Genomic DNA, 13,970 nt, shown 5'->3' with positions numbered 1-13,970 from the left:
CTCTCCTCAGGGACGCTGAGTAGGGATTGGGAACACTTTTTAAAATGAGGAGAGCGCGAAAACATAAGAACGAGTGAGGATTTTCTCCAAAAGAAATCAGTACCATCTACAGCCTCCCCTTCTCCAGCCTTGAGGTTTTGGCGTTTGGTCCCAGCCCGGACTACAAGTCCCAAGAGACCCCGCGGCGAGGGTGTCCTCCAGCGATCCTTCCCTCACGCTTCTGGGTAGTTGAGAGAAAGGTTCCGATAGCGGCGCACTGCGGGTTGGTTTGTTTGCAACTGCAGTGACGGAGGTTGGGAGCCTGGCTGACTGCAGGCGGGGGTGTCAAGAGGCGGATTCCTCCCCCCGTCGGCACTGGGGGGCGGGGAGGAGGGAGGCCGGACCAGCGGCCGGGGACCGAGCCGCAAAGACAGAGCGGGCAGAGGCGATGGAGGGCAACGGGGTGCCATGGGGGAGCGAGCCCGTCTTGGGTCCCGGCCCCGGCCCCGGCGGCGGCGGAATGATCCGCGAGCTGTGCCGGGGCTTCGGCCGCTACCGCCGCTACCTGGGACGGCTGCGACAGAACCTGCGCGAGACCCAGAAGTTCTTCCGCGACATTAAGTGCTCCCACAACCACACTTGTCCCTCCTCCCCCACGAGCGGCGGCGGGGCAGAGCGCGGCCCTGCGGGCGATGTCGCCGAAACCGGGCTGCAGGCGGGTAAGGAGGGCAGCCCGGAGGGAGAGAGGGCAGTAGAGGGAAATCGGAGGGCGGACCGCACCCCTGCCCTGCAAAACAAGCCCGAGAAGAGGCAGGCGGAAAGGGGCAGTCGTGCAGTGTGGCCGGGTCCCCGGGCCTGGGCCGGCCGGATCCGGGATGCCTTGGGAGGGCATCCCTCTGAGGAGGGGAGGAGGGGGCCCGCTGAGGGCCCGGCTGGGGGACCGGGAGCCAGGGGCAACCGAGGGCCGGAGTTCCCGGAGCAGCACCCCGGAGACCGGGGTGTGCGCTGACGGAACTGGGCTGGGCCGGCGTTCGGAAAGGGTACCAGTTAATCCGAGGAGTCGGGAAAGTTGCTCTGAGTTGGAGGCGGGCGGGTGCGCAGTTGTGGGTCAGAGCCCCAGTTTAGGGATGGAGCAGAGGCGGCAGGGTGTCCCGGGAGGCCGTGGGACTGTAGTCGGGTGTGTGGGTTTGATGCTGTATGTGAAATGTGTTCACACCAATCATGCGGCAGCTCTGTGAAGAGGGGACATTCTCTAAATAGGGTTGGGGGTGGAAATCATATCTGATGGGTGCCAGGGAATTGTCAGAGATGTTGTTCCTGCTTATGGTGAAGAAGAGAGGGAAGGGATCATTTTGGTCCTGAGCCAATGGAGAACTAGCTACTCTTGTTCTTGCATGATTCTTTCTAGGATGTGCCAAAGGCCCCCAAACACTTAAAATCGTGCGTGGTCTTTAATCTTTCCTAACGTCTTGCTTCCTTTTAAACTGCTGTTGGTGGGGAACTGGAGGATTTGTTAACGACTGCGTCTAATTAGGAAATAACTTTAGATCGGAAGAGAGAAGGGACTGGCATTCCATGTAGATAGATCTCTTGGGAACAAAACAGGAAAGAAGTCTGTGGGTTTAATTTAGTGATTCTCAAACTAAAGTGTGCATTAAACTCACCCCAGGGTCGTATTAAGAATGCCATGTCTCATGCTCTAGCTCATTAATTCCGATTGAATAGGTGTGGGAAGTGGGTCCTAAAAATCTAACATGAAAAGAACGTGGAGAGGACGGGCGCCGTGGCTCACGTCTGTAATCCCAGCACTTTAGGAGGTAGAGGCGAGCGGATCACTTGAGGTCAGGAATTCGAGACCAGCCTGGCCAACATGGTGAAACCCCATCTCTACCAAAAAAAAAAAAAAAAAAAAAACTAACCAGGTGTGGTGGGTGGCGCCTGTAATCTCAGCCACTGGGGAGGCTGAGGCAGGAGAATCGCTTGAAACCAGGAGGCGGAGGTTGCAGTGAGCCGAGATTGTGCCACTGCACTCCATCCTGTGCGACAGAGTGAGATTCTGTCTCAAAAAATAAAATAATAATAGTAATTATAAAAGACAGTGGGGAATGTGAGGCAGGTGGTCTGTTAAAGTCCCTTCAGAACCATGAATTTAGATACAGCAAATCTGAACACGAGGCTCAGAACTGGATGAATTGTTCTAACTTTGGGTGTTAGCTCTTATATTCCCAAAGTTTTGTGCTTAATGTCCTACATCTGACTGGGAATCCACAAATGGTGATAAAATTAAGATGCTAAGATCATGACAGGGCCCTAAATGATACTATTCCATTTAGTTGGTTTGGATTGGAATTTAAAAAGCCTTATTTTATCTTGTAGCATAAAAGGAGGGGGATTACTAGTTTTTCTGAAGTTGTTTTGACATCTTATGTCCAGAAATATGCTGTCCTGGAATGGACTTGTAGAGAGAACTAGTATCTGTGAGGCTACCAGAAAACAGCTGATGAGAAGGGCTAATGTTTTCTGAGACGATCCCCAGAATGTGTACTTTCACCCGCACCCATAACAGTGCTTTCCAGAGGTGTCCCCTGCTCGAAAGTTTCTCTCACACCTTATCTTAAAAAGCCCTTTATTGCTGTTTTTATTTTAAAACAACTATTTATTTTAGACTTGGCTTCTAAAACAAAGAGAATCGATTAACCTCAGAGAGATGGAGGTTTCCAAGGCACTTTGGTTGGCTCTTGTTTTTATTCTTTAAAAAACAACTTAAGACATACAAATATAACTTTGCATTTCGCCTCATTAGCTTTTCCAGTTGACTGCATCACGAACTAATCTTTGCGTATTTAACTCTTTTCACCGTGTGGAGTCTGTCCATCCCAAATAAAAACCTGGGAGGGTGCAGATGGCAGGACTGGGAGCAATTCGGTTTTGTTCCATAAAATGCTTCCCTTTCTTTCAGCATGGAGAGTTTGGGGGTAAAAATGCACCAAGAAAAGTTAGTGAGGGGACACTTACTATGTATATTTTAGGGATACATTTTCCTAGCTATTTAGATGGTCATGTCAGAAAGTAGAAACCACTCCTAAAAAGACAACTAGTTGTTGTTCTGTCGTTTACAGGCCATCTTTGTAAGGTCAAGTCCATTCAGAGACTGTCTCAACTTTCTTTTTTAAATTTTTTTGTAAAGATGGAGTCTCGCTTTGTTGCCCAGGCTGGTCTGAAACTCATGGCCTCAAACGATCCTTCCACCTCAACCTCCCAAGGTGCTGGAATTACAGTAATCAGCCACCACACGCAGTCCTCAGCTTTCTTTTGTGAATGTTAGTCTCTGATTAATAGGAGCTTGGATGTTGAAGGAACACTCAATTCTTTTATTTATTTATTTTTTATTATACTTTAAGTTCTAGGGTACATGTGCATAACATGCAGGTTTGTTACATATGTACACATGTGCCATGTTGGTGTGCTGCACCCATTAACATATACCTAATGTCATTTACATTGGGTATATCTCCTAATGCTATCCCTCCCCCTCCCCTCACCCCACAACAGGTCCCACTGTGTGATGTTCCCCTTCCTGTGTCCAAGAGGAACACTCAGTTCTTACCCAAACAAACCTGTAGGTTTTAAACATTATTTCAGAATGGAAGTGTGCCTCTAGGTTGATGTAGTATGGTATTTGAGCAACTGAAAGAAGATCAGGGATTAACTCTCAATTTGAAATGATTGTACTAAAAGGATGGTAACAATAGTAAAACAATTTTCATGTCTATTTATATACCATTTGTAATGCCATATGATACCAAAAATTTTTATTTTCTCACTTTCACCCACAAAAGAGAGTAAAGGACCCAAAATAGTATTTTCCTCTAAAATTTTATAGTTCTGAATTCACTGGGGTCATTGTAGAGGATATGTAATGTACATGGTATTTTAGAAGTTAAAAAGTAAGGCCGGGTGTGGTGGCTCACACCTGTAATCCCAGCACTTTGGGAGGCCAAGGTGGTAGATCACCTGAAGTCAGGAGTTCAAGACCAGCCTGGCCAACATGGCGAAACCCCATGTCTACTAAAAATACAAAAATTAGCCGGGCATGATGGCGCACACCTATAATCCCAGCTACTTGGGAGGCTGAAGCAGGAGAATCGCTTAAGCCCAGGAAGCGGAGGTACAGTGAGCTGAGATTGCGCCACTGCACACCGGCCTGGGCGACAGAGCGAGACTCCATCTCAAGAAGAGAAAAAAGAAAAAAAAAGTAAGTAGAATGGAATTCCAAAATGGTCTTCTGTTTTTAGAGTAGCTTGACCTATACAGAGAAAACTGAATTATAAGTAAAGTTTCCTTGATTCATTTCTTCCCCTGCTGCCCAAATCACTGGCCTTTTCACTTAGCTATAGGGCGTGAGAGCCCTTTTATCTGTTGATTTTCTTATGTCAGAGGGATCAGAAGTAATGAGATAAAGGCTTTGGGCTAGGTGTGGTGGCTCACACCTGTAATCCCAGCACTTTGGGATGCTGAGGCAGGCGGATCACCTGAGGTTGGGAGTTGGAGACCAGCCTGACCAACATGGAGAAACCCGTCTCTACTAAAAATCCAAAAAAAATTAGCTGGGCATGGTGACACATGCCTGTAATCCCAGCTGCTGGGGAAGGCTGAAGCAGGAGAATCACTTGAATCTGGGAGGTGAAGGTTGTGGTGAGCTGAGATCACGCCATTGCACTCCAGCCTGGGCAACAAGAGTGAAACTCTTGTCTCAAAATAAATAAATAAATAAATAAATAAATAAAGGCTTTGAGCACTTCTGAGGAAAGGCAGGGTGGAGTATTAAGAGTAGCAGAGGGAAAAGTATTTTTTTTTCTTTTTTTTTTTTTTTTTTTTGAGACGGAGTCTCACGCTGTTGCCCAGGCTGGAGTGCAGTGGCGCGATCTCGGCTCACTGCAAGCTCCGCCTCCCGGGTTCCCGCCATTCTCCTGCCTCAGCAGGCGCCCGCCACCGCGCCCGGCTAATTTTTTGTATTTTTAGTAGAGACGGGGTTTCACTGTGGTCTCGATCTCCTGACCTTGTGATCCGCCCGCCTCGGCCTCCCAAAGTGCTGGGATTACAGGCTTGAGCCACCGCGCCCGGCCTCTTTTTTTTTTTTTGAGACAGAGTCTCTCTGTATTGCCCAGGCTGGAGTGCAGTGGCATGATCTTGGCTCACTGCAACCTTCGCCTCCCCTGTTCATGTGATTCTCCTGCTTCAGCCTCCTGAGTAGCTGGGACTACAGGCGCCTGCCACCAGGCCCAGCTAGTTTTTTTTTTTCTATTTTTAGTAGAGGCAGGGTTTTACCATGTTGGCCAGGCTGGTCTCAAACTCCTGACCTTAAGTGATCTGCCTGCCTTGGCCTCCCACAGTGCTGTGATTACAGCCATGAGCCACTGTGCCCGGCATGGAAAAGTATTTTTCTTGTTTTGTGATCCAGTAAAGTTGCTAGCTGTTGCAATTTGTCATAAGCCTCTCAATTTTAAGAAATTGGAGTGGGCCAGGCGCGGTGGCTCACGCCTTTAATTCCAGCACTTTGGGAGGCCGAGGCGGGCGGATCACCCGAGATCAGGAGTTGGAGACCAGCCTGGCCAATATGGTGAAACCCCATCTCTACTAAAAGTACAAACATTAGCCAGGCATGATGGCACGTGCCTGTAACCCCAGCTACTCGGGAGGCTGAGGCAGGAGAATTGCTTGAACCCAGGAGGCGGAGGTTGCAGTGAGTCGAGTTCGAGCCATTGCACTCCAGCCTGGGCATCGCAGTGAGACTCTGTCTCACCAAAAAAAAAAAAAAAAAAAAAAAAAAGATAGTGGAGTGACTTAAATATGTCTTGTTGAAATTCTGTGGTCTGTGCTGCCTTCTTGGAATCCTGGTTTCACCTCGTCCTAACCAAATGATCTTGGGCAAATCACAACTGTGCTGTGCCTTCATTTCCTAATCTGGAAATAGGGATTATAACAGTACTGATCTCTCAGGTTCTTGGGAGTGAATCTATGTGCATGTTTAGAACAGGACCTGGGCTGGACGTGGTGGTGGCTCACGCCTGTAATCCCAGCACTTTGGGAGGCTAAGGAGGGCGGATCACTTGAGGTCAGGAGTTCGAGACCAGCCTGACCGACATGGTAAAACCCCATCTCTACTAAAAATACAAAAATTAGCCAGGCAGGGTGGCAGGTGCCTCTATCCCAGCTACTCAGGAGGCTGAGGCAGGAGAATCGCTTGAACCTGGGAGGCGGAGGTTGCAGTGAGTCGAGATCACCCGCTGTGCTCCAGCCTGGGCGAGAGTAAGACTGTGTCTTAAAACAACAAAAAACAAAAAACAGGCCAGGTGCGCTCACGCCTGTAATCCCAACACTTTGGGAGGCTGAGGCGGGTGGATCACCTGAGGTCAGGAGTTTGAGACCAGCCTGACCAACAAGGAGAAACCCCTTGTCTATTAAAAATATAAAACTAGCTGGGCATGGTGGCACATGCCTGTAAAATCCCAGCTACTCGGGAGGCGGAGGCAGGAGAATCGCTTGAACCCGGGAGGCAGAGATTTCAGTGAACCAAGGTTGTGCCACTGCACTCCAGCCTGGGAGGCACAGCGAGATTCTGTCTCAAAAAAAAAAAAAAAAAAGAAAGAAAAGAACAGTGCCTGGTAAGGTGCTATGTAAGTATTAGCTATTATTCAATAAATATCTGAGTACCTGGTATGTACTGGGCAATGTGCTACGTATGGGGGATAAAGAGTCAAATAAAAAGGGCCGGGCGCGGTGGCTCACGCCTGTAATCCCAGCACTTTGGGAGGCCGAGGCGGGCGGATCACAAGGTCAGGAGGTCGAGACCATCCTGGCTAACACGGTGAAACCCCGTCTCTACTAAAAATACAAAAAACTAGCCAGGCTTGGTGGCGGGCGCCTGTAGTCCCAGCTACTCGGGAGGCTGAGGCAGGAGAATGGTGTGAACCTGGGAGGCGGAGCTTGCAGTGAGCCGAGATAGCGCCACTGCAATCTGGCCTGGGCGGAAGAGCCAGACTCTGTCTCAAAAAAAAAAAAAAAGAGTCAAATAAAGATACTGGCCTTGGCCTTAGGCCGGTGAAGATGTCTTTCCCTTCTATACTTTTAAGAAAGAAAAAATAATTATAATTATCATCAATAATCGTTTATGTTGGATGATGGATTAAAAAGGTCTAAGAAGACCTGAACTTGGTCCTCTAGAAAGGTATAATCTAAACCATATATGTGTGCAACACATAAAACACATACATAAAAAAGCAGAATGCTACGGTAGGTTATAAGCCTTTTATATGAGTTATAATTCTCAGGTTTTTTATAGCTCTTTGCCTTTGGTGAGCTCACAGCTGTGTTTCTCCAACATTCTTCACCTTTTTGTCACACCTTTTAAATGTGCCAGCATTTAAAAAGAGGGGAAAAGCACTAGTGTACTTATTTAAAATAGGCATTTTTGGCTGGGCGCGGTGGTTCACTCCTGTAATTCCAGCACTTTGGGAGGCTGAGGTGAGTGGATCACCTGAGGTCAGGAGCTCGAGACTAGCCTGGCCAGCATGGTGAAACATCGTCTTTACTAAAATACAAAAAGTTAGCTGGGCATGGTGATGCGGGCCTGTAATCCCAGCTACTCAGGAGGCTGAGGCAGGAGAATCACTTGAACCCAGGAGGCAGAGGTTGCGGTGAGCTGAGATCATGCCAGTGCACTACGGCTTGGGTGACAGAGTGAGACTGTGTCTCAAAATAAATAAATAAACAAATGAATACATAAAATAGGCATTTTCCTTGGTCGTCTTAGACATTTGTATGATAAGAAAGTTTAAGTGGCAGAGTGACATTTGGGGAAGGGATGAAAAGTTGGGAAAGAGGAGATTCTTTAGAGCTTCATTTTATAGAGCTGTCATCTCTATGGGGCAGAGGGGTGGGGAAAAGCTGGGATTGTAGGGTGGAGCACAGTGACAGCAATACTGAGGCTGGGATGGGTGTGCTCTGTGGTTGTTTGCCATCATCTGTTTAAAAGAGTTGTCAGTGCATTTCAACATCTTATGCTGAGCATAAGCTCAGCAAAGATAGTGCTATAGTTTTGGTTCTTACTACTTTTAATAAAAGGTAATCTAATCTAATCATTTTTAAAAAGATTAACAAAATCCCATTTTTCCAAGGATATCCAAAACTTGGTCTTTCTTTCTTAGTTTTCTTCCTGCATGGAGGCAGCATACAGTGGCCAAAAGCAAGCATAGCATTTGAATGAAACCTGAGTTCCTATTCAAGTGCATTCTCTTTTTAACTGTGTGACTTGGGGCAAGTTACTTAACCTATTTGAATCTTGGGTTCTTCATATATAAAATGGGAGTAATAATGCCACATATTATATGATACCATTGATATGAAATATCCAAAATAGGCAAATTTATAGAGATAGAAAATAGATTAGTGGTTGCCAGGGGATGTGGGGAGAAGAAAATGAGCAAATAAGGGGTGACTGCTAATGGGTATTGGATTTTTCTGGGGGGAGATGAGAAAGCTCTGGAATTAAATAGTAGTGATACTTGTACAACTTTGTGAACATACTAAAAGCCACTGAATTGTACACTTAAAAGGGGTGAATTATATCTCAATAAATAAATAAAATGGGAGTGATAACAACTGCCTTACAAAGTTGTTGTGACATTTGAAGATAATATACCTTAAAGCACAGGCATATAATTAGTGCTAAATATATGTGGCTGGCTGTTTGAGTGGTGTGTGTGTGTGTGTGTGTGTGTGTGTGTGTGTGTGTATGGTGAGCATTGATTTAGAAAGTTAGAACATGGGGTTGGCAGAAGAGTGAGAGGAGCAGAAAGATGGAATGTGGGACAGAACAATTTTGAGCTAGAGGCAGATTTAGGCCCGAGTGTCTAGGCTGCCAGTCCAATTCTGCTTCTGCGGCTCTTCCTTTGTTCTTTTCTGATCTGACTATGGGAATACAAAATGCACCCTGGCAGTGGAGAGACTCTGTTACAAATGAGTCATCACCCAGGCTCCACAGCTTGTATGGAACCGTCATTTACTTAGTGGGAGACTATGTGATTGAATAAGTATAATGTGGCACTACCTACTCAGGCTCTTATTCTAGTTTCCACTCCCTGACATTCAGGGCATCAGACCCCTTGTTGCTGATCTTGCTATCTCCTGCTCCCTGGGAGGAAATGGCCTCCCCAGCCACAGTGGCTGTTTGCACCCTTTCCCTTTTTAGCCTTTCTCCTTCCGAATCTTCCTTTCCTGGGGTAATCTGTTTCCCATGGTACAGGTCTGCCTGGTGTTTTGTTGTTGTTGTTTTTGAGACAGAGTCTCGCTCTGTTGCCCAGGCTGGAATGCAGTGGCACAATCTCAGCTCACTGCAACCTCTGCCTCCTGGGTTCAAGCAGTTCTCCTGTCTCAGCCTCCCAAGTAGCTGGGACTACAGGCGCACACCACTATGCCAGGATAATTTTTGTATTTTTAGTAGAGACAGGGTTTCACCATATTAGTCAGACTGGTCTGGAACTCCTGACCTCAGGTGATCCGCCCACCTCGGCCTGCCAAAGCACTGGGATTACACATGTGAGCCACCTTGCCCAGCTGGTCAGCCTGCTATTAAAAAGGGTTGGGAAATTCTGTCCCCTCCCCTCCCCCTCCCCCTCCCCCTCCCCTCCCCCCTCCCCTCCCCTCCCCTCCCCTCCCCTCCCCCTCCCCCTCCCCTCCCCTCCCCTCCCCCTCCCCCTCCCCTCCCCCCTCCCATCCCCCTCCCCTCCCCCCTCCCATCCCCCTCCCCTCCCCCTCCCCCTCCCCTCCCCCTCCCCTCCCCCTCCCCCTCCCACTCCTGTCCCCTCCCCTTCCCTCCCTTTTTCTTATTTTATTTTTTAAGACAGTCTCACTCTTGTCGCCCAGGCTGGATCTTGGCTAACTGCAACCTCTGCCTCCTGGATAAAAGTGATTCTCCTGCCTCAGCCTCTCAAGTAGCTGGGACTGCAGGCATGCACCAACCACACCTGGCTAATTTTTTTATTTTTTTTTTTTGGTAGAGACAGGGTTTCACTGTTTTGACCAGGCTGATCTTGAGCTCCTGGCCTCAAGTGATCTGGCCACCTTGGCCTCCCAAAGTGCTAGGATTATAGGCATGAGCTCCCATGCCCAGCCTGCCTGCTTTTAAAGGAGAAAATATTGCCTTTAAGCTTATTATAATTTGCAATATGTTTAGTCTTAAAAGTCATTGCTGATTTCAGTATAGTTAGTTCTTCAGCCTTGCAAGTAGTTTTTAAAGAAGGCGTGGATTTAAATAAAAATCCAATCTGGGTTTTATATTTTGTTTTGCTCTGTCTACTTTCTCCTTTTCTTTCTCCATGCTTCTGTTCCCTGTTTTACTAGGTTAAGAGAACAGGGAATCTTTCTCCAATAAATGCACTTCTCAAAAACAATCCTTTCAGAATAAAACCTAAAAAAAGTTATGGAAATAAAGGGGAATATGAATTTTACCTTATACCTGTTAGTCAGTTAATATAGGCTCTGCTCATACAGATCATGCTTTTATTTACTTTCTTTTCTTTCCTTTTTTTTTTTTAAAAAAAAATTTTTAATTGCATTTATTTTAATGCTAAATTTACTCCTGTGTCGTAAGTTTTTGTTTCTTCAGTTTCTTCTGGGATAACTTTTTCTTCTGGGCAACCTCCTCTTTTGGTTTAGGAACAATCTGTTCCTTTTCTGTAAGGATCATCTCAATGTGGCAGAGAGAGCACATGTATGGGTTAATCCGACCATGAGCTCTGTAGGTCCAGTGGTGCATCTTAGGTGCTTTTTTCACTTGGATATATGCTGAATGACCAGAGAATCTACATCTAAACCCTTCAGTTCAGCATTACTCTCTGCATTTTTAAGCATGTGCAGCAAAAATTCAGCAAGCTTTTTGGGCCACTGACCTTTTGTCCAGCCCCACTGCTTGGCCTGGGCAAACCAACCAACTCCACCATTGTAATGTTGGAATGGTACACGCTGTTTCTGTAAAGTGATGTCTTTCAGATACTTCGTGGCTTTTCATATACGCGTACCCTTGACGGCCTGAGAAGTGTCACGAGTATTCTTTTTTTTTTTTTGAGACGGAGTCTCGCTTAGTTGCCCAGGCTGGAGTGCAGTGGCGTGATCTTGGCTCACTGCAAGTTCCGCCTTCCGGGTTCATGCCGTTCTCCTGCAGCCTCCGAGTAGCTGGGCCTACAGGCGCCCGCCACTACGCCCGGCAAATTTTTTTGTATTTTTAGTAGAGACGGGGTTTCTTTTTTTTTTTTTTTGAGACGGAGTCTCGCTGTGTCTCCCAGGCTGGAGTGCAGTGGCGTGATCTCGGCTCACTGCAAGCTCCGCCTCCCGGGTTCACGCCATTCTCCCGCCTCAGCCTCCCAAGTAGCTGAGACTACAGGTGCCCGCCACCACGCCCGGCTAGTTTTCTGTAATTTTAGTAGAGACGGGGTTTCACCATGTTAGCCAGGATAGTCTCGATCTCCTGACCTCGTGATCCACCCGCCTCGGCCTCCCAAAGTGCTGGGATTACAGGCTTGAGCCACCGCGCCCGGCCTAGAGACGGGGTTTCATCGTGTTAGCCAAGATGGTCTCGATCTCCTGACCTTGTGATCCGCCCGTCTTGTGATCCAGCCTCCCAAAGTGCTGGGATTACAGGCGTGAGCCACCGTGCCCGGCCTAAGTGTCACTAGTATTCTTGAAGTGAACACGAAGATTTGAACCTCTTGATTTGCATGATTTTGTGGGGTTCTCTGGGTCAAGTGAATAGTGAACCATTTTCACAGCTTACCTCAGGCCATGTAGGGGAAGAGGCCCCTTCCCTTCCCCCTCTCCCCTCTCTCCTCTACCCTCTCCCCTTCCGTTCTCCCCTTCCCCTCTCCCTTTCCCCCCATCCCCTCTCCCCTCCCCTTCCTGAGTTTCCCAAGTTTCCTTTCCTGAGTTTCGTTCTTGTTGCCCAGGCTGGAGTGCAGTGGCGCAATCTTGGCTGACTGCAACCTCTGCCTCCCGGGTTCAAGCGATTCTCCTGCTTCAGCCTTCCTGAGTAGCTGGGATTGCAGGCATGCACCACCACGCCCAGCTAATTTTGTATTTTTAGTAAAGACAGGGTTTCACCATGTTGGTCAGGCTGGTCTCGAATTCCTGATCTCGGGTGATCCTCCCATCTTGGCCTCCCAAAGTGCTGGCATTACAGGTGTGAGCCACCGCCCCCGGCCTTTTCTTTTGTATAATTAGCTGTGAATATGTTTGTATTAGTCTGCTGACAAGATTGTGTACCCCTAAGGGTAAAGAGTATGTTTTACTCATTTTGTACCCCCCCGTAGTGCCTACCATAGTGCTTTGTACATAATGGGCAAATAAATATCTGTTAAATTCCACAGCTGGTGGATATTGGAATGATGTTTTGAAATTAAATGCAATTTAATTCCTTCTTTGGAAGGGCATTTTTTGGCCCCATAGAACATAAGAATTTTTGTAAATTTATGCATATTTTACCCTCTGGGCCCCTAAAAAAGAACAATGATAGGTGACTCAGCATTTGATAGGTGACTAGTTAGGCTGCAGTTGCATTCTTTTTTTTATTAAAAAAAATTTTGCTTTTAATTTTGTGGGTACATAGTAGGTTTCTATATTTATGGGACACCTGAGATTTTTTTTTTTTTTTTTTTTTTTTTGAGACGGAGTCTGGCTCTGTCACCCAGGCTGGAGTGCAGTGGCGCGATCTCGGCTCACTGCAAGCTCCGCCTCCCGGGTTTACGCCATTCTCCTGCCTCAGCCTCCCGAGTAGCTGGGACTACAGGCGCCCGCCACCTCGCCCGGCTAGTTTTTTGTATTTTTTAGTAGAGACGGGGTTTCACCGTGTTAGCCAGGATGGTCTCGATCTCCTGACCTCGTGATCCGCCCGTCTCGGCCTCCCAAAGTGCTGGGATTACAGGCTTGAGCCACCGCGCCCAGCCACCTGAGATGTTTTGATACAGGCATGCAATGTGGAATAAACACATCATGGAGAATGGGGTACCCATCCCCTTAAGCATTTATTCTTTGAGTTACAAACACTCTAATTACTTTCTTTAAGTTATTTAAAAATAGACAATTGGGCTGGCGTGGTGGCTTATGCCTATAATCCCAGCACTTTGGAAGGCTGAGGCGGGTGAATAACATGAGGTCAGGTGTTCAAGACCAGCCTAACCAACATGGTGAAACCCCGTCTCTACTAAAAATACAAAACTAGGCGGGTGTGGTGGCACACACCTGTAATACTAGCTACTCAGGAGGCTGAGGCTAGAAAATCACTTGAACCTGGGAGGTGGAGGTCGCAGTGAGCGGAGATCACACCGTTGCACTCCAGCCTGGGCAACAAGAGTGAAACTCTGTCTCAAAAAAAAAAAAAAAAAAAAAAAAATTAAGTTATTATTGACTGTAGTCGCCCTGTTGTGCTATCAAATAGTAGGTGCAGTTGCATTCTATGCCAGTATCCCAAAGAATTATTTTCATGTTCCAAAGAATGACTTGCATGCAATGCCAGTAGATCTGAGCTTCACCATGATATGGCAAGTAAATTGTTAATATTCATTCACTCAGCAAATCTTTATTTAATGCCTGACTCTGTACTAGGCACAGGTCACACATTGGTGAACCACTCTATCTGACTAACTGAGATTATTAATTCCAATTGATGTTATGAAGGAAAGAAGGATTAGTGTTTCATCATGTCCCTCCCAGAGGATTTTCTACAAATTGGTTATCTACTTAACCATTAGTTGTCTTTGAGTGGGTAGAAGTGTAGGTCATATGGAAAGTTGTAAGATTAAATGGCATTGATAAGAATAGGAGTTGAGGCCGGGCGCGGTGGCTCAAGCCTGTAATCCCAGCACTTTGGGAGGCCGAGATGGGTGGATCACTAGGTCAGGAGATCGAGACCATCCTGGCTAACACGGTGAAACCCCGTCTCT

At 47.1% G+C, this 13,970-nt stretch overlaps 1 protein-coding gene and 1 long non-coding RNA gene across 6 annotated transcripts in view; one reads left to right on the top strand and one right to left on the bottom strand.

Moving 5' to 3' along the window:
• The first annotated feature begins 216 nt into the window (after nucleotides 1-216).
• Nucleotides 217-13,970, top strand: part of DSTYK (dual serine/threonine and tyrosine protein kinase) — a 72,114-nt gene continuing 58,360 nt past the window's right edge. For 4 of the 5 annotated variants that reach the window (XR_013415709.1, XM_015118274.3, XM_077997638.1 and 1 more), the window contains exon 1: nucleotides 227-698. Coding sequence is in view for 4 of the 5 variants with exons in the window: in XM_015118274.3 (XP_014973760.2) it covers nucleotides 428-698 (271 nt within the window). In the remaining variant the exon portion in view is untranslated. 5 annotated transcript variants of the gene reach the window in all.
• Nucleotides 292-11,977, bottom strand: LOC144341303 (uncharacterized). The gene is made up of 2 exons (XR_013418153.1): nucleotides 11,477-11,977; nucleotides 292-1,814 (listed from the first exon to the last, which is right to left on the bottom strand). It is a non-coding gene; the product is annotated as an uncharacterized LOC144341303 (long non-coding RNA).

Source organism: Macaca mulatta, chromosome 1 (assembly GCF_049350105.2).
Source record: "Macaca mulatta isolate MMU2019108-1 chromosome 1, T2T-MMU8v2.0, whole genome shotgun sequence".
Classification (NCBI taxonomy): domain Eukaryota; kingdom Metazoa; phylum Chordata; class Mammalia; order Primates; family Cercopithecidae; genus Macaca; species Macaca mulatta.
This window is presented reverse-complemented; position numbering and strand designations above follow the sequence as displayed.